Source organism: Chamaea fasciata, unplaced genomic scaffold (genome assembly GCF_029207755.1).
Source record: "Chamaea fasciata isolate MVZ Bird 193981 ecotype frontalis unplaced genomic scaffold, bChaFas1.0.hap1 SCAF_7, whole genome shotgun sequence".
NCBI classification, from domain to species: Eukaryota; Metazoa; Chordata; class Aves; order Passeriformes; family Sylviidae; genus Chamaea; species Chamaea fasciata.
The window spans coordinates 47,179,256-47,206,114 of NW_027094092.1; the positions used below are offsets into that span (position 1 = coordinate 47,179,256).

At 40.4% G+C, this 26,859-nt stretch overlaps 2 protein-coding genes across 4 annotated transcripts in view; one reads left to right on the forward strand and one right to left on the reverse strand.

Annotated features, from left to right (window-relative positions):
- Nucleotides 1–4,129, forward strand: part of RIN3 (Ras and Rab interactor 3) — a 74,497-nt gene extending 70,368 nt beyond the window's left edge. The window contains exon 11 of one of the 2 annotated variants that reach the window (XR_010721934.1): nucleotides 3,759–4,129. The gene's annotated coding sequence lies outside the window, so the exon portion shown is untranslated. The remainder of the gene's footprint in view (nucleotides 1–3,758) is intronic. The other variant, XR_010721935.1, reaches the window with a different exon arrangement.
- LGMN (legumain) lies at nucleotides 948–26,161 on the reverse strand. 2 transcript variants are annotated; one of them, XM_066188694.1, is made up of 14 exons: nucleotides 26,073–26,161; nucleotides 19,978–20,155; nucleotides 12,233–12,330; nucleotides 11,332–11,413; nucleotides 10,725–10,810; nucleotides 8,063–8,138; nucleotides 7,526–7,588; nucleotides 6,565–6,631; nucleotides 5,982–6,100; nucleotides 5,219–5,308; nucleotides 4,247–4,444; nucleotides 3,450–3,620; nucleotides 2,512–2,579; nucleotides 948–1,711 (listed from the first exon to the last, which is right to left on the reverse strand). In XM_066188694.1, the coding sequence occupies exons 2-14, from the start codon at nucleotides 20,113–20,115 to the stop codon at nucleotides 1,672–1,674; spliced, it is 1,296 nt and encodes a 431-aa protein (XP_066044791.1). In that variant the 5' UTR covers nucleotides 20,116–20,155; nucleotides 26,073–26,161; the 3' UTR covers nucleotides 948–1,671. The 2 variants fall into 2 exon arrangements, with proteins under 2 accessions (XP_066044791.1, XP_066044792.1); XM_066188695.1 differs by lacking the exons at nucleotides 19,978–20,155; nucleotides 26,073–26,161 and having other exon boundaries at nucleotides 11,332–11,736; nucleotides 12,233–12,302.
- Nucleotides 26,162–26,859: the final 698 nt, after the last annotated feature.

Genomic DNA, 26,859 nt, shown 5'->3' on the forward strand with positions numbered 1-26,859 from the left:
CTTTGAAAGAGTAATTTCTCCTACTCTTTCCAAGTGTTTGGGAGCTCTTAATGTGCTCTTTCATGATAGCAGGCACAATGACTAAGAGCTGTCTGTGAGGCCAGCTCTTCCTCCTGCCATCAGGGAAACAACTGCAACACATTCAGGCAGTCATGAATTTCATACTCTTATTTTTAGATTTCTGCTAAAAAAACCCCAGCTTTACAGCCCAGAAGAAACAAGAAGCAACTCAAAAGCAGCACATATCTGAACTTTCAACAACCCCCAAGGTGCAAACTTTCATCATTCAGTAAAGCCTACTTCCACAGGGTTTTACCTTTTCAATTCATCCTGACACTAGCTGTGCTATGGGATCCATCTCTCTCACAGCAGACAGTGTTCATGAAGCTGTTCATGTTCCCCCTGGCTTTACCTAGCTCTTCTTTATATAAAAGTAGCAGTTACATCTCTACAAACCCCTTTCCTCCATGTGGAACGACCCAGAACTCTCTCCGTCCTGGTGATGTTGGTTCAGTTTTTGTCAGGCTTCATTCTTTTCGCATGGAGATGAGGTAATTTCACCTATTTTAACATACTGTTAGAAAATAACTCTGAAATATTTCTGTATCCTGTCTCCACATGTAAAAAGGTGAGGGCAACCTGAAACTTTTGTGGATCACCTCACAGCCTCCAATTTTGCCGTGCTAGTCCTTCACTGAGTCACCTCCAAGGAGTGGCACCTTCAAGTGTGATCTGGGGCTTTACATACTTTGTTCCTGCTTTTAGGCTGGAGTTTTGAGGTTTGTTTTGTGTTTTGTTGGTTTGCTTGTGCTGGTTTTTTTTTTGAGATGACCTGCCTTATGAAAGTCTTACAGGAACAGATTAACTTTGTAATCCATATCATAGAACTAATTAGCTCTCCTTCATTTTCAAGACACAACATGTCCAACACTGCATTGCACTGTGGGTGGATGAAACTGTCAACTTTATTTTTATTCACAGGCCATTCTGGTACTCTGTGACTTCCCATAGGTTTGTGAGTATACACAATTAATTAGAGCATACTGGTGCTAAATTTACAGCATTAGATATTTCTGTTTTTCTTTGGGAAATAGTGATTTCTACTCACAAAGATTTTTACTGTTCAACATTTAACTATGCCATCCACATCAAATAGCTCCCAATCGCAACTCATTTCTTTAAACTGTTAAGGAGTTAAAACTTAACGAACAAACTTTGGTTTCTTCACTCTTCAATCTGCAAATTAGTCACTGTAATGGAATTCATTAACTTTTTCTTTAAAGTTAAGAGTTAGCAAGAGTATTAAAAAAAATCCAGAATTAATGACTCAATGTTTAGATTTAGGATGGACTTAGCAATCACACAGGTAGCTTGTAGTGTTCATCCAGAGATTCGTAAGAGTATTGTGCTTTGAAAAAAATTATCCATCTTGAAAGTTCCAGGTGGTCTGCCAAAATGTCTTTCTCAAAGCAGCAGGCTGTCAGCAGGTGGGGATGCAGGGGAGAGCACTGGCAAGTGCTGTACTGCTCACGGTCTGGTGCCTCAGCTCCCAGCACAGTTCCAGTACAGTGGCTGACTCTCTCCAGGTTGCATGCACATAAAGTCTGGATTATGACAGCTATGAAAAGTTATCACTTGTAGTAAGGGTTACATTCAGGACTGTTGTTTCCATCAATACCCAAGGCACACTTGATTCATGGCCAGGCATATTCTGCAACAGAGAACAGTAATGATGAATAACTTCTCAGGTACTGTGCTCTCAAACTATTTCCCAAACTGACTGCAGTGGGCTGCCACCAGGAGTGGGGGCAGCAGTTCTTCACCTTCTGAGTTGCATGTGCACACTGTCTCAACTACCAGTCCATGCTCACACTCCCTACCTTCCTGCTTTCTTCTCTCCCTTTAACTTCTCTTGCATGACTCATAAGCTGGGATCCCAACCTCTACCACAAATGCTTAAGACAGAATTCCAACACCGCGCTGCCTTTGGCTCCACTGCACCACCACCGGGGTCAGCCTGGACTATTACTTCCCTGCTTTCCTACCCCACACATGAAGGACATAGCACCATATTCCCTCTCATCACCAGAACCCAGCAGTGCTGTGGTGTTTTTAGCCAGCAGCTGAGGGGGTAGCACAGAAAACACAGCAGTTCCCAACCTGGCTTCAGTCTAAGCTCATACAGGAGTTACACGGCAACGCCCTTGCACCAGTCATGCTGTTTTGTTTGACGCTGTGTGGTGCAGTGGGATCCTCTGACTGGCTGTCATTTGCCCTGAGGCTCAGTATGGAAATTAAAGGGTTATGGGGACATGGACTATTATGAGTTCGAGGGAACTAATAACAATGTTTGTCAAAATAAACATTTCCAACTTTAGAGTGATTTACTGACAAAATGATAACAAGTGCAGAACAAGTGAGAAGCTTTTAGGATTAAGCTTTATCTGCCTATTAGCTTTTGTTCTTTTAGCCGCAGTTAAAACCACAGGGCATATCTGGGAACCTCATTACCTGTCAGTGGGGTATCCTCCTTCACAAAGGTTGACCAAGGCATACAGCTGTCTCAGTGCATACTCATACTGAAATAAATAAACATTGTTAATAATTTCAGTGATGAAAAGCAGGTATTGTTTATCCAGACTAAACAGTGGAAATAATTTAGAGAGGCTATAATATCCAAGGTGTTCAACTGATGATCTAGTACTGGGCTAAATGGATCTTTGTTCTGCACACTTCGCTCTTTGAACTTCAGGCAATCCAGCAATTCAACTTCTTTGTACTTAGACAAATTCAGCTGTGCTGTACACTGGCCTCATGTGCAAGACCATCTAATCCATTACATTTTTCAAATCCCACAGAACAAACCCAAAAAATCCACTCAAGAGGACTTTCTTATTCTTATCTAAGCAGTCTAACAACAGGACTTGATCCTCAACCGCAATCCCAGGAAGAGCAAACAGTAATAAAGCCCCTAAACTAAAAAGTGGTTCTCAGGAATTCAGCAAGATGATGGAAACAGCAGTGAGGCTTCTGCAAGGAATTTATACATAATACTATACTGTAACACAGAAATCTCAATGCACCAAGATTATGAATTCACAGTGGTGGTGCTTGTGTTTCTGTTTTGTCAGCAGAGGTGTTTGAAGCAGAAATGCAACATGACTTTTTTAACATTGGGATTTCTGGGGAGAGAACTGATGCTAGCAACAGCACTAACTAGCAAAAATTACAGATTATTTTTGGGGTTGTTTTTAGTAAACTTCTTACTTACCTCAAGGTAATAGAAATGGTCTCCTGCTTCCAAAAGCATTACTTACCCTTCCTCCAAATCTAATCTGTATGACTGCCCCAAGGTAGCTTTTTAATAAAAGTTGATTTTTGCAGATGTGCCTATGACTGTGCTAGTTTTTCCAGCCTGTTTATCAGGTTATATCCAATGAGTGACTTACCACAGGTAAGTGCCAGTTGAAGCAGTGAGCTTTGAAGTGGTTCACTGCTGACTGGTAACAGTCATAATTGCTGATGGTCTGTTTGTCTGACAGAATCTGCTTGGCCTGTTCTGTTGATCCTGTTACTACGGTGACTATCTTCTGCATGGATTCTTGGATGAATTCTTTCACCTGTACATAACACAAAAGAAACTTAAAACATGCTTTTTCTAAATTCAATCTAAAGACTTTGAATGGAATTTCTCTTTCTTTAAACCTCCTTTAACTTCTAGGCTCTTTAGGGAACCAAATTTTGCCATTTATTTTTAGCACAGTCTCTTGGACTTGCCTCTTAACACTCAAATGAAAACTGACAGAAAGTCAAGATTCCTGGAACCCAAAATCACTTACTGTCCTTCTACTGTTTACCAGGTAAAGAAAGCACCACCAACACCCATACTGACTTCCATTCTGCAGGAGCTATTTGATTTGGGATGTTTCAGTTCTACTGAGACATGAGTTTCTCTAACACCTAAGATTAAGTCTTCCCCACAAGAATCCCAACGGATGCAGATGAGGAATTTCCCATCAATAAAAGCTGTGAGACTGACTTTTGCATTTGCTTACCTTTGGCTAGATAATCACTACTGAATGTGCCTTGTGGAACAGATCACTTTATTTTAAAGGAAGAATAAACCATCAACTAGAGGTTACCAGTCTGAAGAGTAATTTTATTGACTTCCAGGGATTTTCCTTCTGCCATTGCTTAGGACAGAAATTAATCTGGCCTGATGAGCAATTATTTTTTCTTTTCTTACCTCCAGGTACACCTTCATCTCTGCAGCAATCTTCTTAGCCTCAGTAATGTCATTAGTAGCCATCAGCTTTCGTTTCATGATTGCAAAGGGCACATCAGGACTAGGTGTCAGGTCATAGTGCTCCACAGGTGGCAGAGAAATGGGCATAGCTTTCTTCCCCATGCCCTGAAACTGCATCACCTTCATGGTGGAGATGCTCTGAAGGATAAAAAGTAAGCAGATGGAAACTGTTAATCACCCTCAATATGTAGTTCTGTCTTGGTCTGCCATGCAAACCTAACTCTCTAAACTTGTTTTATTAGAGAAAAGAAAGGACATCACAGAGTTATAGGTGTGTGTGTCTGTGTGTATGCATATGTTGGGTTTTATAATACAATGAGGCAAAGGCTGCCAAAAATCAGGCAACTTTTATTTCCAAAACACACTGGGGGGAAAAAGTGAGTTTTTCCCCAGGTAATGTAAATGCACCTTTTTTTTTAAACAAGTATTTAATCTGTTGCATAATGGAACTATTGTAAATGCTGTATCCCCTCTTAGCTCTTCCCATTTGAGGAATCATTGTATTTTTTAACATTTCACTAATATTCATATATGCCTGGAAGTGGTAAATACCTTTCTTATACTTTACTGAAGTGTCAAATCACTGGCAGAGCTTGGAGAACAACTTGTACCCTGATTTCTTGGATAAAGCATATGCAAGGCTGATTTCCTTTAGCATTAAGATGCTAAATTATTTTAAATTAAATAATTTAATTTAATTAATTAAAAACTAAATTAAATTAAATAAAAATTAAATTAAATTAAATAATCTTAAATGCTATGAGGTCTTCTAAGAGAAATACCTCATGACTAAACCAACCCTGCCAGTTTACAGCTCGTTTTTGTTTGGGTTTGTTTGGTTTAAGGCATGGAAGTACAGGGTACAGAAAGCCTGAAGATCTGTTTGAGCAGGAAGCCCTCTCAAATACATACTCTGTTTCCATACTGCATCACATGGCTGGTGTTGGTGCGTTTCTTCACCAGCTGAAACTGCTTGTGCAGTGTTTCTTTTCTCAGATCCTCCTGCATGAAGAAAGTTCTTTGAGGTCAAAGACAGTTAAACTCAGCTATTCTAAAAATGCTAGGGAAGCTGAAAAGGGTCTTAGCTGCCAATGGGTAGAAGGAAGTACAGGGTTAAAGCTATACAACCTTTGAAAGATGTAGAAATAAAAACTGAAAAGAAGATTTGACAGCATATTCTCATATTGCTTTTAGTAATTTCATCTCCCAGCAAATGGGCAAGAAGGGAGTGGATTAGCATACAAATCCCAGCTTTGTTTCATTAACACTATTCTCCATTATACTAACAAGTGGGTTAGCCACAGTTCAGTATTTAAGCACCCCTGAAGAAGACATGCAACTTAGTGAATTGTCCAATTTGTTTAAGACATTTGGAGATGTGGTCTCAGATTAGCAAATAAAACTTATGTGGATCTGGAACTGGAATTTAGGTATTTTCTATCCTATAAATAACAAGACAACAACATTTTTGTAAGTTGGTATTGGAAGTAAATTCAGTGGCCCAAACAAATAAAGATTATATATATGGTTCTGGATAGTAGATAAATACTTTTACCAACTTAATTTGTTGATTTAGGTCTCACATAAAGCTAAGAGTTATGTAAAGAGCTATGTTTAAAAATCCTAGTGATCTTTTTCATACATGAAATGAAGAAAGTTTGTTTAGGTAAATTACCATATCTGAATCTTCCATCCAATTCACACTGTACCAGTCCCCAAGATAAGTCTGCCTTTCATCATCATAGTAACATGCGTAAGATGACTCTCTGGGATTAGCAGCTGTTGTTGCATAAACTGTAATACAAATAGTAAGGGGTTTTTTATCTTTTTTTTTTTTTTTAATGTCCCCTCCCTCCTCCATAATTTGATGACTTAGCTGCACATGATATATTTGTCTAAATGTGGAGCAAAACTGCCTGGCAGTGGTGTCTCACAGCTGCTTTGCTACTCAATGAAACTGAGAGCAGGAATTTCACACCTATTAGCAGTGCTGAGGCTGAGAAATGTCTGCATCACCAGGGCAACCACCTGGTTCCTGAAAAGAAATATTTTTTCAACTTCTCATTTCCAAGAAACTGAAAGCCTCTTCAGTCTTTTGTAAGACTCTATTAACATGAACTTCCTGTAAACGGAAAGTATTACTTTCTGCTAAAATTCTACATAAACATACCTTGAATCTACTCTTGTCACAGTCAATACTTGTTTAGGTCTGTGACAAGTTGTGATATTTAAGTACAGTAAGTTAACTGATTGCTCACCATTGATATTATCAGCCAAATGATTCATCATAGATCCAGACTCGCATGCTTCAATGTAGAACACCATCTATAAAATAAAAAAAAAATAAACCAGAGACCTTAAGAAATTCCAAGAGGAAATGGACGGAAGTTGTTTGGTGCTTTTCAGCTACAGCTCGTTGGCCTATACTGCTATTCCTGAAACAAAAGCTATCCATATAATGCTACAAAACAAAAGACAATTTTTCATTTTCAAGAATCAAACTCTGTAGAAAGTGGAAAGAAAAATAATGAAAAGGTGTTATTAATCTCTACAGAATCCACAGGGATCTACTGGCTATTTTACAAAGCACAGATCAAATACACAGTCACACTACAGGCACAGCAACATGTTAGTATTGAATGCAGTATCGCTGGAACTGGTGCCAGCTGTGTGTTCCTAAACACAGCCAGCCATAGCAGACATTGCCACAAAGAACTGCTCAAAAAAAACCCTAATAAAATGTTCTAAATATTAATTTTTCTGCTTAACAGCACATGTGATTAAATAAATTCACAGAATTTTCTGACAAGAGGTAGTCTTTTAAACTATATAAGTAACTGTAAGAAAAACATGAGGTATATAGAAACTTCCTGTAATAACAGTGAAGTCTGAAGTGAACAAAGCACAGGAAGAAAGAGTCAGGTACAAATTACGAGGGAGCAGCAGTTACAGATTTTTTTTTTTCTAGTCAGAATATGCAGCACTAGCAAACAGCAGTTACACTACATATCAGCATAGATTGCAAAAACAAGTAAACTATTTATGGAAAATTTGGAGCAGATCAATCCTTTTAACTGCAAAATCCTAATGCAAATTTAACTGCATGAAACAGATTCTTCCTACTTTGCACCAACTCTCAAAATAAAAAAGCATCTCTCTTCCATGCCAGCTGCTCTTTAAATTTCAGAACTTCTTGTTATGCTTGGAATGCTTGTTTACCTTCCGGTATTTCTTGTGATGATACATGTACCAAATAGTCTTATTCAAGTCCTTCACATGAAGCTGTAAAATAAGAAGGCTTGTATTAAGACCACTTATGTTCAACAGACACACAATTCACCTAAGAATAAATACTAACTGTTGTGAATAGGTACACTATTTTCCCAATAAATTTATCCAGTCCTTTGCCCTTCTGAAGTATAACATTCTAGCATTTACCACTCTGGGAAAGATGAATAATGGTCCCAGAGGATATGCATGGTGCACCAGAAAGCCAAGTCACACCTGTGTGAAACAGTCTGCTTGGACCACCAAAGTCTGGTGAACTATGGAATGACATAACTTAAATTTCAACTAAATGTTACAGATTCTAACAGGAAAATTTCCAAAATACAGTGATGACAAAAATAATGCTCTTTTTCGGCCTCTCCCCTCAACATAGCAGTGCACTAAATGGTCTCATGTTTTACATTTATTAGTTATTATTTTAGTGTGTCACTAAAATGATAGGCTTTACGTTATTCCCAAAATGCTTACATCATCATCAGGAAAAGCCAGAAGTCCTGGAGCTCCGTGGTCAGTGAAATAAACAAACACATGGTCTTTGGGCCCACTGTAATGAAAAAATTACAAAGAAAGCCTTTTTAGCTACTCCAACCTAATCTTCATTACAACAATCATCTGCGCCCCAGTGCCAAGACATGTCAATATCTGAAAATAATAGAGCTGAAGCACCTCCTCCTCTTGGTAATATGTTTTTCTCCCAAGCATATTAGTTTGGATCCTTGTTAGAGGAGATGAGTGCCTGTAAAAGGAACGTGAACAGGGATATAGGCTAGTCCCTCAAACATGGAGAATTTGGCAATCACACTTCACGTTCCAAACTGCAAACTGATTGTGAGACAGGAGCTGTTGTGTAGGGTATGGTGGAAATAGAATTGGTTTTTAATGGCTATGTGAAGAATTGGTTATACTGTGTGGACATTTGTAGAAGTTTGGTAAAAAAAGAATGCATTTATAAGTAAGTTATACCAAGGCACCAATAACACAGGGATGAATCAAAAAGACCTCTTTGCTAAGACCCTCAGGTATGTGTAAGGACTACAATGGCCATAATCAGCCACACAGATCACCCAGCAGTGTCAGCCTACAGCTCCCTGAGGAGCTGCTGCATGTGCACACACACCCATGAGGCCAAACTGGCTCTGCAGTCAGTTTGAGCACTGAGTGATCACAGGCTTTGACACCCTCACCTCTGTGTACTACAGTTTGCTGTACAGTCTGATTCCACTCTAAATCAAACAGATCATGCTTGGGTGATAGAAATGTCTTGTCCTAACAGCCAGCTCTACAAAGGAATTTTCCTTTTAAATAGTATTCAGGGACAATTAAATATAAAATGTGTAAAAATATCAGGAGTGTCCAGGCCCTCCTCTTTTCCTCTGTACCAGAGTCCAGAAATCTTTACTTCCTTTTGCACTTTCCTCAGAGCAAACAAGTACAACTGCAGCTGCTCAATGGAACATTGTTCAGCCTTCTATTTGGCCAGTAACCTACTGGTTAGGGGGACCACCTGAAAGTCCATCTGGAAGCCTCCCAGGGAAAGGATAATTGAGTTCTTGTCCCACCCAATTGCAAAAGTCAGGCCACTTGAAAATTCAAACAGAGCCTAATAAAGAAAGTTGGGTGTTACTTTTTGGGTTCCTGCTCTTGATCCTAAGTGCAAAAAATCTGACCAAGGTGGAATGTAAACAATTAAGATTTTTATTAGTGGGTTCAAGTTGTCTTCCTGAGTACATCAAGAGACTTTGGCCCTCCGCATGGCTACTCCCTTATCTGAATGGGAACATCAAGTTTTCACAAGTAAGGTGTGTTCAGATGTACATTTTTTTAAAAGAAAAATTGCTTCATAGTCACCTCTTGACTCATTCAAGATACCAGAAGAGCACAATCTGGTAATGTGCAGTAATTTATTAACATTTTGCTTATATGCGTTGCACATATAATTTTCAACCTCAGCTTTTAAGGATGACGCTTAAACAACTCAGAGCAATAACTTATTTAACTATTGTCCAGCTCCTTCTTTTTTACTGTTCTCCTCAGTGCCAGGGTGGGATTCTTCTGTTCTGTTTCATTGCTAAGCCTCTAAAATCAACTGTCAGGTGAAGACAGACTTCACAGCTTTTCCTTAACAGGGTTAGTCCTTTCAAGTGGTTAGATTTAAATTCTTAAAGGTTTTACAGTAACTCCTGTACATAGAAAAATATAATATGATATAGCTGTTCACCAATAGCCAGAAACATAGTACAACTTAGTAAGGAGGTATCATACTTTCACATCTCAAGCTCTGTAGAAGCAAGATGAGTAACTGACATCAGGTATCCCTCCAAGAAGACTTCTTATTAGGCCCTGAAATATATTAACTACATTCTTGAATCATCTAAATTACGTAAGTCTTTATAACCGACCATGAAATAGAAATCTTACATTCCACTTAGCCAATCTATAACTTATTATTCTTCGTATATTAGAATATTGCCAAACTTAGAATCATTTGTGCAATTTAGTTTACAAATAATTTAAACACAATATATCACTTACAAGTTTAATTGCTTAATATTACTTTTTCAGTCACAAAGATTTTTTTTGGTATTAATTATAAACAATAGTTCCATTTCATTAGGAGTAGAATTACGGTTTATATTCAGCCCCAATAACTGTACAAAGACCAAGGTTGGGATTAGACAGGCAATTCTTCCAGCTGATAAGCTGGTTAAGGTCCCTCTGTCCCTCCGCCACTCACTGTGAAGCCTGGCCTGAGTTTGACCTAAATCTTCAGCTGATCAGTAAAACTGTTCGTGTACATTGAAACAAGCCTTGGAAAACCCTTTCCAGAGGTCTTCAAAGTTTGGCCACACTTTCCTCCAAAAGACAATAGTCTAAATAACAACTACCTTAATACAGTTAATACTATCCTCTAGAACTTTTATACCTTAATCAGTCAAATATCAGCAGTTGCTTTTCTGTGATGCATAGATTAAGAAACTAGAACCACTGTATTTGTAATGTAAAGGACCTGGAATTGCCATCAATAATTTTGCTGGATTCTCCAGTTGCTAATTTACTCTATTCTTTTGTTGAAATCAGCGTCCATTTACAACTACACATGCAATTATTTTCTAAATTAAATTTCTCTTACCTTTTCAATACTTTTCCTGATCCGACCCCCTTTACTGCTTCCTCATCTCCTCTGAGAACTGCAAGAAAATTCTTAGGAGTAACATCCTAAGGATTTGAGAAGATTAAAGTTAGTTCTGATCATAAAAACAACAGCAAAATCTTCATTTAGAAAGATAGCTTCTTAAAGCTAAAATCCATACATGGATGACAAATTTAGCTGGCCATCCTTTTCAAGACATGTTTATCTAATGAATCACTTGGCTGCTGAATCATGAAATCACTGAGTGAGTGGATTACTGTATTGATTTAATGAGACAATTAGTTTTACATAGCTGTTCTTTCAGATTGAGCTATAACTCTCACAATCCAAGACCTTTCTTCCTCTTGTTTCATGTGTCAGCTTGGAAACAGTGTAAAGGTTCCCTTTTATGACCACTGCTTTACTTCAAAGAATCTATTGTCTATATTCATCCTGTGAACACCAAACTTCATGCCAAACTATGCAGGTGAATAAACTTGATGCTTTATACTATGTGCATTTTGGAGTGTAAGTTACAGGGTGAAAGAATTTATTCAGACATTGGATAATGCTGAACCTTCCCCAAGGGCAGGAGTTTTGTTCCTACCTCCTTTGTATAGTCCTTGGGCACTCCAGCATACACATCTGAGCCATTAGGTCTATTGATGACAATGCCTTTGGTTGGATTTCTTAGAAGTAAATGGAACATAAACAGGAATAATTAGCCACATGCCATGCAATGGCCATAGAACAACTAGGAGCCAGCTCACCCCAGAGTACAGGAACTTGCACCATTTGTCATTAGGGATTTCAGAATATAAAGGGCTTGGCACTTCACTCAGGTACATATGTTTGTCTCAGGTGTCCTTACCCTCAGAGTACATTCAAGTATTCTACCTCAGATCATGTCAATTAATCTGAAGATGTAGGTGGATGGTCTCTCTCTCCTTGCAGTCTTGCCTTTATTCCCCTTAACACTTTGCTCCCACTGCTGCAGTGCCTGTAATGTCTGCTGATTTTGGGGGAAATTGTTTCAGAATTAGAGACTGTATAAATCAACTGTTTCACACAGAAAGCAATGATATGCTCTAGACAGTCACCCAGAATGGGACCTATCTTCATTGAAAGTACATGCTGGGAATTAATCTGATAATATCCTCCCCAAAAAAGCCCTGAAAGTCATACACAGACCTCCCCTGTGTTCAGGAGTTTAGGTTATTTATCTGCAGCACACTTTTATGCCTGGGAGTTAATATCCTTTACTCTCATAACAAAGCTCTGCAGTCCTCAGTGCCACAGCTGATGCTGAGCTCTGCACTAAGGCTTAGAAAGCTCATGAGCACATTTCAAAGGAGAATTACTGTGCTGATGGCTGACATCTCTATGTATATCACAGGTGGTTTTAAGGGCTTTTCTTTCAAAACTACTACAAACTCAAAACACACTGGTGACTATGGCATGTTTGTAGAAACCATATCGTTTGTGACCACTGTACATTCATCACTTACTCCTCATTATCAGCAATGTCATCATACATCATGACAATGATCTGCTCGTCTGGAATTCCATTTCGGTGTACAATCTGGTATGCATGGCACACATCTGCCTGAAATTAAGCAAATTTTCATTACTAGTTTTAACAGAAATTTTATCTCTGATACCAGAAGCAAAATAGCTTTTCAGACCTAAGAGCAGGCTATTGCCCAAAACAAACTGTGTTCCAGTATAAGAGACTGAGGGTTGCTACGGACAGGTTAAACCAGAGCTCATTGCCTTTCTCTAATTAGGAGCAGTTGCATTAATAGTAGATACTATGATTAATATCTCTCCCTCATTACCATTATAACCATTAATAATTACCAATTAATATTACCAAAATAATTACCATTATTGTGATTTCTTATTTAAACAGAAACCAGAAGTTACTTCAGACTTGGTAGAGATAACAAATTTTACATTAAGTTCTCAGCAATATTCTGCATTGTATGAGAAAATCAAACTAAAAATCATCTGCAATGACAGATAAATCCAAAGTGTGCCAAACAGACAAAAAGAGTTGGATTTCCACCAATTTTACTTAGTTCTGCACCAAGGCTGCACAACTAAGCATTGAAGACTGCCTTGACTTAAGCAAGTATTGTTTACCAATCTCATCTGTGCAAAGATTTTATTAAATCTTGCTTACTATGAGATGAAAATTTGGGTTAAGAAATACTTTCTTTTTAATTATGTAATTCTTACTCTGGAGAGCAACAACTTCAGGGCATAACAGATTTCAGTGGAAAACAGAATAGCAGAATTTCTATTCAGGCTCTTTTCCTGATTTGTACAGGATATGAATAAGCACATTTTCTTTGCACAACCATCCTCCTGTGATGCAGAAATAACAATACCCATTAGAGTGATATTACAGTAAATGAAGAACTCTATCAGAATAATAACTTCTTAGAAACCCCAGCCCAAATGATCCTCTTCTTTAAAACTTACAGTCCCTGAATGCCCTAATGATACGTTAACAATCATTCCTAAACTTGAGAACTACAACCCACCTCATGCTAGAAAAAGCTGTGCAGGTTTAATGGAAGAGATATCCTCTAACAAATGCACACTCCGAATGCAGGCAAGAAGCAAGTTTTAAATCTTACTTGTGTTGAACTAATCTAATTCGCTAATTTGGAAACCAAATTGACGTGGTTTAGGTGGACCAATGTCTGTTCATATTACTTGTGAGTAACAGTGATTTTGATTAGTTTAACCAAAAGGACACTGTAAAATACTGTAACTTATAATCCTTGGTCTTCTAAGTGCAGATGAAACTGAAAAGAGAAGATAGTTGTACAAGATTCTGTGAAGGGTGAGGTACATTCAATGCTAATGAACTCTTCAACAATAAAATCTCTTCATGTGACTAACCCTGAATGTTAAACTGTTCTTACTAAAGTAGTTCCACTTCCTGCTTCGCAGATCAGCAGCCTATGTTCTCTTCCACCTATCCCAGACAAGATCCAGTTAGTTTTCCATTTCCTTATATGTCATTATACCAGCTGCTGCCTCAACAAGTCAAAATGTTGAGGTTAAACAGAGTTAGGAAGGTATTGCATATAATAGGAAACAGAAGAGCACAAGTTTGATCAAGAACACATTTGATTTTCACAAGCAACTCAAGCAGAAGAAAACACTAATCAGGGCTTCTCTACACTGATTGACAAGTAGATCATAGATCCTTTCTCACTCTCAAAATATCCCACACCTCTGTGATGCTGACAGGAACCTTTACAGGCTGACAACACACAGAAATGCTTAGGCAAGCAGTGATACAGCATCACCATACTCAATCAGCAAGTGTCTGTGCTCCCACAGACGTGGGTGGCCAGTAGGGACTTTAGAGGTGTTTTTCACTGATGTGAAGTACCCAAAATGAGTTAAACTTTGTAAATGCATATTATCAGCTTTTTTGGTTTCCTCTCCTTCCTTCTGGTTCATTCGCTGTTTGCTCAGTATGCCCTGTCTTAGCAAATAGTAGTCATTAGTAAAATCCTTACTGTAAAAGAAGACAGATCAATGTAGACCATTCCCTTCAATCTTCACTTATGCCTGTTTGAGGGTTGTCCCACCCTTTTGAGGCTTTTGTTAAGGGAACTGTACCTGCTGGTAGCATAATGATATCACCAGCAAAGGCTAGAGCAGCAAAAACATGTTTTCCTCCTAAAACTCCATTGACTAAAGTAGGACAGTTGTGAGTAAACAGTTAGGGTTTATTGCATAGAATTAGCTGACCTAGTCACCTTTGATATTGCTCATGACTGGTCCATATGTACACATTAAAAAATTAAATCTCTATAAAACCAGAGTAAAAAAGTTGGCAGCTAGAGCAGGGAGGTGTGTGTGAATCTAGAGTATTTCCTGTTGATGTGTAATTGCCTCTAAATAGTGCTATTTCAGCCTGTTCCTCTCAGAAATATTATTGGCATATCTATACCTGTAAACCACTCTAAAACAGAAAGCTGTTCACTTGTTCCAGATATCTTATTGTACTATTCTTGCTGGTTTAATATGTGAAATGTAAGCTATGAGCATTTACTGCAAAAATTGTCACTACATCATGTTTGTGTGACTATTAATGCAACTAATTTGGGGTAGGGCATCAGCAGCCCCACACAGCACAGGAAAAGCTGCGGCTGTACAGCTCCTGCTGCACACTGACCTTATGGGCAGCTGCAAAATGGACACCGTTAAGGGCATGGTTTAGACCTTTCACCCCCTGGTTAATCTAAACCTTCTGCTACATCAGCAAATTTCAGTGGAAGATCTGATTAAATAATTAACTCCTAGATTTTGAAAGCATAGGGATCAGAAAGTGAATTACCTTGTCTCCCTGGCACCACCCCTATTTTCCTCTGCCACACAGCTGTTTACATATTTGAATGACCCAGCTTTTAAGCATACTGCTTGATGAGATTTTTGGAAAAATCAAGTTGTTTCTGACACAAGCCTGCATAAATAGTTCCTAAAGGGAAAAGCTCAGACCTGTGTGAAATTGGTTGACTGCTAGGCTCATGGCTGAAAGGAGCACGATTCCCACTACAGCTGTGCTGAAATGTCACAGCCTAAACAATAATGAACTCTAATATATAAACAAAGTAGAAGAATATGTCTAAAATGCCAGCCATGTCTTACTCCTTTGCTTAAACATACATCAGTGAATCTGCCCAAAGCTATAAGTCTATCAAGAATTTAGGAAAGGTTTCCTGAGAGTTCAGTTTAAATTTTGTAAGCACAGTGAGGAAATGTTAATTGAAGCCACAGCCACGCAGCCAAGGCATCCTTAGTGTCTGTTACCTAAAAAAACAGGTGAATTTACGACTCTCCTGGAATAAGATACTGCTCTGGCTGGTAGTGTCTGGAACCCTGAATAAATACTGTCTCTGACCCACAAAGCTCAGTAAGAACACGACTAAAAACAACAACTGAAAACAGACCCATGTATACAAATTCATATTTTTTAAATTTTAATTTTTCCAGACGTTTTCAGTCTAGTATTTCTCTTGAGGATGCACTCCAACTTTAATAAGACTCTTGTTTCACATCAGGCTTGTCCACAGACTATGTGGTTTTGAGTATCCAGGAAGCACAGGTCAGTCGGTTTCTTTTTCTGATCTGATGTGAAGCCAGCTTTAGATTTGAGTTAGCTGGCATGTCCATCTCACAGAAGAGCCAGACTATTTCTTGTAAAGAGGGACTAGTTTGTAGAGTCATTCTCTAAACCTGTCTAAAGCATTTAGTACTGCATTTGCAACTTAGCCACTGTGTATGCCACTAAACTTTCCAGAGGTGTTTTATCCAGCTCTTTGTGCAGTAGAGAACTGAGCCACTTTCCCTAGGAACAGGGGGAGCACTCTTGAACAGCAGCCAGTCTGATAATAGAAAAGCTGCTACAGAGAAGTCAGAGTAACCGCTGAGGAGCAGAGAGGAGCACACCGACAGCCCTTCCACAGCCCAAGCAACTCTAATCAAAATGCCTAAAATAAGGATAAAAACACCAAAGAACTAAGAAGCCACAAGGATAAAACAATATACAAGTTAGCACTGCAACGACAGTAAGCCTATCACACTGGGCTCTACACTACACAAAATACTTATTTTAGGAACTTAATGAGATAAATGTGTAAGACAAGTTTAGATCATCATGATTAGGAAGACATCCCAGCTCAGCCATTACAGTGGAAGCAACTGCCTGCAAGGTGTGAATCTTGCTCATATTAAGTGTAAAGGGTGGTTTTTTCCTATATTTTCTATCCTTGATCTGTACTGATAGTGGATCCTGACCACTGACAGTTAGATAACCAGTCTTACACAGAATTTCAGATTCCTTGAGGTTACGGATGCAAACTCAGTGTTTCCCGGGTCTGCAAAGTCTTTACAAACTTATTATTCCTGGAGTTTGTACAGCATTTCATGTATGGAATGAGACATTTTTGAATATGTAATCTATTTCTCCTGCTTTTGTGGTTGCTCAGTTGGATGAACACAATTACCACCAGATGATTACTGGGGCAGACAATACAGTATGTTTTGACTGTGTTAAAGCAGGCAGCATGCAAAACAACTGGAGCTCAAAAAATAAAAAACGTAATACAAACATGCAACATGATGTATTAAGTGTACCCTAGACGGCTGAACTGAGCAACTGAAACCCAGAGATGTGTCTGCTGAGTTCTCAGATTACAAAGGGACATTATGAATGTTTAGTTGCATGTAGGGAATAGCAACAAGTCCAGCAATAAAAAAAAAAGCCACATCGAATAACTACTTACTGGAACACATCTACAAATCCACTTGTACACAGACTACGCCAGAGAAGTTCTGGGGAAGAAGGGTGATGGCAGGAGTGAAATGAATTAGAGGACAATGTATTTTCCTCGGCAGTTTCTCCCTTAGAAAGCGAAAAATTACAGAGCGCTGCTTTGACTTCTTATAGTACAGGTATGATTCTATTGAACAACACCATGTGGTTCGTGTGTTCACTATATGTTCTGAAGCACAGAAGTGAAAAACCAAGTCCTACTCCTGGTTCCACTGTATGTGACTGGGCAAATAATTTAATTCCTTAAAATGTTCTTGCGTGCACCTTTGGAAGGTAGGGAACACTAACACACAAAGACATGGTGATCAGTCTGCATAATGTTTTCAAAAATCTGTTAGAACTCCTCAGATTTCTGTAGCATCTTTCCTCCTCTGAATAACTCTCCTAGAAATCTATCATTTTGCTTGTTTTGCTGGGAACAAATTTCTCCAATTTTTTAATACCCAAGGCACCTTTGTCCGGACAACGCTTCCTGGCATACACAAGAGGATTTCCCATGACTAACTGCTAGGATTGTCTCACCACATGGCACTCCTACCACGCATGCTCACTCCCACCAGGCCCTTAAGATTGGCCACCAAAGGCCACCAGGCAGAACAGCACAAGCAGCTGATGTGATGCATCTTATGGGAATCCAGCTTTTTCATAACAAGTTAAGTATCTTGCTCAGGACAGGCAAGTAAGAACACAGCCTCATTCTGAAGGATCCTTCATACAGACTCATTTATGATGATGCTTCTGTAACTTTATTAGGATTGTTCGAATTTTCTTATTTCCAAATGTTAATACCTGAAGCAAGTGGTAGTTTAAAACACAGAGATTTCTAGTATTTAAATTCAGAACAATCCGACATGGCAGATACTTTGCATTGTTAGTTGCCATTATCTTCAAGGTATTTAAAGAAATCCTGTTCCCATTTTTCTAAGACTGAAAAGGAATTACTTAATAGCTATCTGCAAGGTAGGATCACACTCAAAAGTTAATAGGCTACTGTGAAACTGGCATGTTCTAAAGACTCAATTACTGTTGGACACAAATTTGAAAGTGTGGGTTTTGTGTTCTTCATAACCCTATTTTACCTGGCAGATACACTTGCCATTGAAGGCTCACTGACACAAAGATAAAATCTGTGCCCAGGCAACCTAGAAAAGGAATTCTCATGAGCCACAGCTTCAAAATTGTAGTTTTATTTAAAGAATGAATGTTGTGGTATTAACTCCTCCTGGAATGGAAGGGAGCCAGCTAGACTGGTTATACAGCAATAGCAACAAAAAGAGCACAACTCAGTAATTAAATTTAGACACCCCAAGACAGGCAGTAATCAAGTACAGCAGTAATATTTTCATTATTGTTTCCCACTTTCAACTTTAAAACTCTTCTTTAAGATTTATTTTGGAAGAGGAATAGTTTATATTAAGGCAGTAATATTCCAACTATGATTATCAGGTGATATCCACAGTGTAAGGAGCTGGCAAAATCCCTAAAACCTGTTTGTCAAAGTGTTGAGCTAGCACTTGCCAGTAACAGGTTGTTCTTCAGATGCAACAAGATTGTCAGTCTGATTCATTTATTTTTTTAAGCTCATCACTGTGCTGGAAGCTACAAACTGATTGTGAGCTGAGAAGGAGCAGAAACATACACAAAACCCAGGGGGCCCAATATACAGAAGGCTCATTTGTTCCTCAGCTGACCAAGAGGATGAAGCCTCTCTATATTTTACAGGAAGTTACACTAAAAAAAAATAAATATTTTAAAAGTTCCAGCATTCAGCAGATCAGCCAGGACATTTCATACAACTCAGTTTTAAAAATGCTGATTTTGTACACTAGTATTTAACCAACAATACTATAATAACCTATTTTTCTAACATTTAGAAATATATAAATGTACACAAAAATCAGAATTAAATTGATCCTGTTCTCCAGGAAAGCCAAGTTGCAAATTTAGAGCAAAGATGGCATTTGCATAGATTAATCTGTTTAAGGGATTGTTCAGCAATTCCCCAATGGGAAAATGCTGCAGAAGTTTCCTGACTGATGACTATAAATCTTGAACTTAATCAGAGTTAAGTCATTTGGATTTATTCCTGTCCATAGTGACACCCACACTCAACCCACAATTTCACAACACACTGGCTTTCCCAGCAGTGTTAGACTCAGGAGTTGCAGTTCCCTTTCCTCCTGTTTTTGCCACTCACTTTGTTCCCTGCGCCCTGGTGCACCGTATTTTTCTTGTGCCAATGTAATTCTGAGGTCACGCTGTTGAACACAGTCTGCAAATTGGTTCAGGTTAAAAAGAACCACCTTCCACATGTCCTCCACTCCTCAAAATATATAGTGCATTTGCAGCCTTCAGAGATTTTTTAACTAGAAAAAATAGAAGCTTTTCATAGCATAATGAAGAGAGGAAAAAAAATGAGAAGAAAGATGCATGTGTCTCAAAATGAGGTTTACCTCTAGATATCATTTGTACAACTGTACGGGGTTAGATCCTCTAGCTGACTTAGTAATAGAGTATTTACCCTAAAACCACAGGTCTCCCAGGATGCAGAAGTGTGATTAGAGGAAGAATACTTCTGTAATGACAGCTTTTTCAAGAGGTCTGAGGCAGGAAAAGGTTGTATGCAAAAACAAAATCACATAGTGAAAGGAAGCAGTGGAAGAGAATTCTTGGGCTAGTAATAAGAACTAAAAGCAGGTTCTGAATGAATCTTGCCGCTGTTTGCTTTGAAAACTTCACACACACCTGGGAGTCTAGAAGTAGAAGCACTAGCTCAAATGACAAAAGGTCTAAACTAGATAATAGGCAGTTATCACCTTCCTGCAAGTCTGGGAGCTGGCATTTTCTGGAGCATGGACAGCATCAAGATGTGCAACCAGTGGTCCTTACCTGGTGGCGATAGTTGTACCAGCCATTCGAACCTGCAACAATCACCACCCAGTGCTTGCCTCCATCCTCAGGTTCTTCCATGGGGAATGTGCTGATGCCCAGAGCACAGCCCAGCAGCACAACTGCTTTCAGTATCATCTCTCTTCTTTATTTGCTCCACAAATACGAGAAAATTTTCCTAATGAAGAATTTTGAGAGACAAAAATGAGAAGACATCAGTCAATAAACAAACACAAAACATCAGAAGTATCACTTCTAGATGCTTTTCTTGCTTGTGGAGTTTCCATGTTTGTTTTACAGACCATTTAACCCATAGTACAATTTCTGGTTATATCTTTCTTTAGCACCCAGCTGCTACTAGTTACAATAGTTTCTCGTCAGCTTTCAAATCTGACTGAAAGTAATTCTGAATAGGACAACTAAGTTGTTCAGCTCCCTCTGGTTGTTTTGCTCTATAATAGCTGGCAATGAATAAGTCTCAAACACAAAGCAAGCCTCGCTATCAATTACTTCACAGATAAAACTCTTTCAGATTAAAACTATTCTCTTGGTCTCTGCTTTATGTGATTCCCTGATTTCCACTCACTGGCAATTAGGCCATTATTACGGAGTCAAATCCCAGGTGATGTAGGATACTAAAAACACGGAGATGTCCTGAGGAGTTAGAAGGTCAGAGTGTCACAAAAACTCTCTGTGCCCACAATACCAAAGAACATAAAAAGAGGACGTGCCACTGCTCTGCACAAGATCCAGCCCTAACTGCTGGGGCTGGGGGGAAGTACAGGCTGTGAGAGCCTCACACTATTTGTGCAACCTGTTACGCTAGGGGAGAGCAAATGTTAACCAGTACCACATGAAAGAGAAGCATTTTTGCCTCTTTTGCTCAATGGTTAAGTGTTTGCACAAGGTGCACAGTGAGAAAATTGCATCTGAGCCTATGAATGTCAAATTTAGAAAAACAGATCACAGGGGAGGTTTGAGGCCACATAGAAATGGCTTCTACTTTCATGAGAGAACTAGAAGTAGGGTCCTTGCTCGTGAATGTCCTGAGCACCTTGATTGTCTGATAAAGCATTTACTCTACAAGCAAACTATCTGGCCATTTCTAATCACAGGATTAAGGTCTGCTTTTTGAATTGGAGTTATGGGGGCAGGCAGGTTCCACTTAGTGGTCACAGTCTCAGGTCTGCTGCATCCAATGTGAAACTCTTAAAACAAATTCCCCTGACGAATTGCATGCTCCTGGTCCATGCATGAAGATTACACATCTCCGCATGCACTGAGAGATGGAATTTTACACCCACCTACTCACAGAAACAAGACCCTGGAAGTTAATCATTGCTGCTAAGTATGGAAGAGGTGTTGCAGTAAGAGGCAGAGTAGTCCTCTTTAATATGGCTTTCTCTGGATTAAAAGCTGGAAACCCCCAAGCCATTTAACATGGTTGCAAGGCAAAATGTCAAAACTACCACTAAACCAAGTAAGGTATCTAAGTCAGCCTCAGCACCCCAGTCAAAACCACCCATCTGCAGCCACTCAGATGGGGCTGAAACAGAGAAACAGCCAGTTCCTCTCCAAAGCAGATGTGCTAAACTAGCACAGGTTCACTGGTCACTAAGATTTAGTCTTGCAGGCAGTAGTATGAAAAATATATATATGCATATATTACACTATATATATATACACACATATTTAAAAGTTGGGGGGTTTTATCCTTTTTAGTAGAGCTAGCACCAAGTAAAGGAAGTCATGACAGTCAAGACAGAACCAAACATTAACGGTTACAAAATTGCTTCTTCCAAAAACTTATCTTTCAGGAAGAAGCCACTCCTGTCACTGCCTGTAACACTTGGAGCAAGAATAAAACACAGTAACTTAACAATTTAGGGTTTGTTGAATTATTAGCTCCTTCAGCAGTCAAGCAGATATGAAGGAATAAGCAGATTTTTTTCATTAGATGATTATACTCTACCATGTTGAGCCGGAATTGTAAAGCTTTGTCATTGTTGCCAAAGAATGTGGCTCTGTATGGCAACTCTGCCTGATCTATCTTGTCACTTCTTCAGATGATAAGACAAATAACATACTAAGCTAAAGATGCTCCGTGTGTTCAACGTCCACAAAACCTGCCTATTATGTTGCCTACAACCTGGCTAACGTTCAGAGCAACCTGCTGAGAACTTTTGTAAAGTGTCACAACATGACACAGGCCAATGAGCCCATTCATTTCCAACATTCAATTTCATGTACACCTAACTCCTGAAATATTAGGCAAGAAAATTGTCTATTGTTTAGACAATCTGCTTATAAGTCTTAACTGAGTTTAATGCACTGGAATATTGAGCTGAATTTCCTGCAAACAGATCCCTCAGAGCTCAGTGTCAGTCTCATAATATTTCTCCAATTATAACATGAATTATATTTACATGAAAAAAAAGAAAAAAAAAAAAAGAAAGTTAATGGTTCAAATAATTGCTGGAGATCCTTTCACATGATGCTTAGCTCTTTGAGATACCATTCATTAGAATCCAGGGCATATCAGTAGAAACTGTATTGCTGCCAGCTCTTCACTGGGCCACATAACATGATGGCTAATTTCCTGGCACACAGACATCCATCACAGGGAAACAGTCACTGCCACTATCCGTTACTGATATACCAGGGAACTGGAAACAGTTTGATGGGATTGTCTTTCCTGGTGAGTTCACACTCCTGACTATACCAACAAGGATCTACAGTTCTCAGGACCCCAGCCAGGACCTGCGAGTGGCCCATGCTGTGCCACACACACGTACCACACATGTACCACACACCAGCACTGCACTCTGCCTGCAAAAAGCCCCACGACAGAAAATCCCTGGGGCAGACCAGGAACAGAGACTTAAGCTACCAGCCCCTCAGGCAGTCCCTCCTGACTTCAAGAGGGACTTGATTCTAGAGACTTCCAGCTAGTACAAGGGTATCTAGGTCCTCACCTTTCTCTCCTCTGCTGAGACAAAAGTTGTGACCAATGCAGAACACCCAGGAAAAAAAAAAATAACCACCAAGAAACATTGCACTGTACTAGCAAATCATACATATTTTGTCATGGATTATTTAGAATAGAAAAGAACCTCCTCTTTGGCACAAAATAATGACATATAATCTCTCTTATCTGTCTTTTCCTATACTATAATTAAATCAAATTAATATCAGAAAGAAGGGAGGAAATAAAAAAAAAAAACCCAGATATACCACAATGGACTCCTAAACCATAACTAATAAATGCTCAGCTCCCCAAAGTTTTCTAAGCAGCGCTTGAAATAGTTTTAAACACATGTGCAGTGGGAATGGGTCTTCACTGTTTGTTTCTAACTACTGCTTTAAAAAAAACCCAAACCAAACCCAACAAAGTACAAAAAATCAAACAAACACACTCAGTCACACACATATTTCTACTCGTTTTAAAGAAGGCCTCTGAGTGCAAGTGGGCAATTTAAAAGGCTGCGTTCAGGGTTGTGTGGTACGAGTTCTTGATCTACAGTTGAGAGGAGAAAGTTTCCGATCACATGCTTTGTCTTCAAGTCATATTAAGAGAGCAGCTCAGCTGACCAGCTTACCACAGGTACAGAAAAAGCCTCTCTCTGAAGATCCGTCACATGCAATCAATCCTAAATCACATGCAAGATGAAGACTGTGGAAAAACTAAAAATTCACTACAACACCATCTTAGAGCTTTGGTTCATGCACAAAACATCATAAGATTTGATCAGCTCTGCCTAGTCTTTCTGACACAAGAGTTAATTAACTTTGCCTTGAGACCATGCCAGGATAAAGACCCATCTCAGATGCAGTGGGTTTAGCATCAAACCACCACATACACATGCAGGCAAGGCTGCTACGCAGTTTGCACAATCTGTGGAAGAAGCACATCCAGAATTGTGTAGCTCTTGCAAGAACAATTCACTCTTAGAACTAGACTATCCTGACAGAGGTACTTTGACCACTGCCCACTAGATAGCTGGCATACATCTCTAACTTGGTAAGAGAGGGATGCTTAAGAAAGACCACATGTGGAAGTGACTGGCTGCTGCTAGAACAACTTTTCTGGCCAACTGCCTGTTCCCTGAGTTCACAACTTTCCTTTGGGAAACAGTTCTTTAAGATCAATACTCTTAGGACAGGACAGCACTCTAAAGAAAGGGCTTTGAGTTGATCAAAGTATTTTCCACTAGCTTTTAAAGCAATATTGACACTTCAGTAGCTTGCACTCCAAATACCTTCAGCACATTCTCCACGAGCTATACAAACAGAAACCATATCTCTATTTTACTTGCTTGAGAAGTACACTAACAGTAACCTTGCTGAAAAATAACAGCCTTAAGCTGATCAGACGACCATTACAGCTTCTCTATGAAGTCTTTCTTAACAGCTCACTTCTTACAACTACTAGCCTTTCAGATTGCTGAATCAAGCCACAGTTTCTTTCTCCACAGAGTGCTTCCATACTGCCTGCCACTGTAATACTTAGATGCTGACTTCCAAAAAATATGTGGCAGTCTTCCTCACAGGAAACTGATGTCCACAATTCTGTCAGCAATGTTCCACCTACATGCTGTGCTGGCTGCTACACAAACAGAAGCACCTAAACCTGTGATTAGGCCCCTGCATAAATAATCTGATTTTCTTTCTGCACTTGTGTCGTAGAAAGAAAAAAAATCTTTATCACTATAAATTCTGACAAGGTACATTTTGAAGGAGATTATGGTCCCTGTTGCAAAACATTTCCTTACAAAGTCTGCTAGTAACCATTCTATGAACTGGCTCAGTATGATTAGAACTTGTAGTAAAATTTCTGTTTAACTCCTGAAGACGCATAAGCCATTTTTACTGTAAAAACCCATGAATCTGTAGTTAACTCAGAATGATTCTTGAGATTTTAAATGCATTTAAAAGTAATTATAAATAAAGTTCATTCTCCTGTTAGCAGGTTTACTTTTCTCAGCAGCAGAGATGGTACTACTTACCTGAGGGTAAAAAAAAACTCAAAATCATTCCTAGAATAGTGATAAGATAATACACCTGGTTTAGGGGATTTTTTTTTCTCTACACATTTCAAAAAATCCAGATTCAAATCCTGCAAATCTTAAGGCTTCAATAAAACTATTTCTGCTATTTACTTCCTTATCTGTCTGCAGATGTACAAAGCATCTGCCATCACATTCTGATAGCAAGAAAAAATAGATACTGCAAAACTGCATGAGTAACTTTAGTTACATCGTTTGAATTAGCATGGGGGGTATAAGGGTAAAAGAGTAAGTTAGGTAAGGGTAAGAATGTCTGCCCAGCAAACATGGAAATGTTGGGAGCACGGAGAGAATGAAATTCTGCAGAAGTTATTACACAGAAATTCCACTGTGAGATTATACGAGATTCCCGCACTTCACATGGCTTTTACTATGGTTTATCTTAGCATTTCAGATCTTGGCTACAGTATTTATGTTAACCGCCAAATCCAGACACCTAAAACAGTGTTGTTCCAGCCTAACTGGGAACTAGTGGTACTACTACCTCCTAGCAGAACCTCATGTTACGGCAAGGCTGTCTGCCAGCTATAAATAACCAGCCACAGCGCAGCACCTTTCAGGCATCACCAGCTCTCTGCAAAAACCCCGTAGTTTCTCCATTCTTTTCTCCCGTTAAAAACGTATTACGGGTGATTAAACCTAAGCAGTCGCCACTACATCCTCCCCCACTCCCCCTGATCTCCCTCCTCTCCTCTGCCAGCCCTGGGCAATGCCCCTCGGAAGGAGCCGCTCTGACTCCGGTCTCTCTTCCAGCACGGAGGGAACAAACACCGTTCCCGGGCCAGCTGTGCCAGCCCCAGGGCCAGACCGGGAGCCGGGCGAAGCGGCGGGGGCTCGGCAGCGCCCGGAGCCCGGGAAGGAAACCGGCACCCTCGGCCGCTCCCCTGGAGGCGGCGGGGCCGCTCCCCCGCCTCTGCGGCCGGGCAGCGGAGCGGGCCATCCCCTGCTCACAGCTCCCTTCGTTCAGGCGCACCCCGCGTCCTACCCCCCAGCCGGAGCCCCCGGACAGCGCAGCCCCGCCGCCCTCACCGCGCCGTGCCGAGGAGTCGCCGCCGCGGCCGCTGTGATTGCGGCGAGCCCCGTGCGGAGCCAGGCGACCGCGGCGCGCGGGGGGTGGACCCGGGCCCGGCCAATCGCGGCCGGGCGGAGGCGGGGCCGGACATCCGCCCCGCCACACTACGAGCCCCAGCAAGCCCGGCGCCCCACTGGCCCAGGCGGTCGCGGGCCCTCCGCGCAAAGCTTTTCGGGAGTTGTAGTTCCACGGCTGCGGGGCGAGTCGCGTGGTCCCGGGTGTCCCAGGAGTCCCGGGAAGCTCCTCTCGCGTAGCCCGGGACCGCGCTGCGGGCGTGTCGGGAGCCGCCGGGAGCCGCGCGGGCCGTGGCGTTTGCGCAGGTTGTCCACGGGAGACGAACAGCGGCGGCTGCGCCTTCCCGTTGGAACTGCCCGGTGTCTTCGGGGCAGGATGGAGGCAGAGGCCCAGAACGGAATGTGCCAAAGGGATCCATGAAATGACGGAAGAAGGCGAAGGGCCGCACGTGATCCTTGCGAGTCGCGGCAAGGACGGCCGGATGGCGGAGCGCTGGCTGCCCGCTGCGGGCTGCCCATTCCTGCTGCCAGCTGCGCGGGGCGGGGCAGGCGCCGTCCTGGATCGCACCCACCAAGGGGCTGGGGCCGTCGTTGTGCACTGACACCCCTGCCAAGTCTTCTCCGTTTTTAACGAGGGAAGAAAAAGCAAAAATCCTGTGTGAAAAATAGAGCGTCATGTTTCTTCGCCTAATAAACGGCATAGAAAGAAGCACATCAGCTTCCTCATTGC

Excerpts from the sequence above, each read along its gene's own strand:
- LGMN (XM_066188694.1), bottom strand. The coding sequence starts at position 20,115 with ATGATACTGAAAGCAGTTGTGCTGCTGGGCTGTGCTCTGGGCATCAGC. Across the intron at positions 12,331-19,977 it reads GGTACAACTATCGCCACCAG|GCAGATGTGTGCCATGCATA; the intron begins GTAAGGACCACT and ends GCTTAATTTCAG. Across the intron at positions 6,632-7,525 it reads ATCACAAGAAATACCGGAAG|ATGGTGTTCTACATTGAAGC; the intron begins GTAAACAAGCAT and ends TTTATTTTATAG.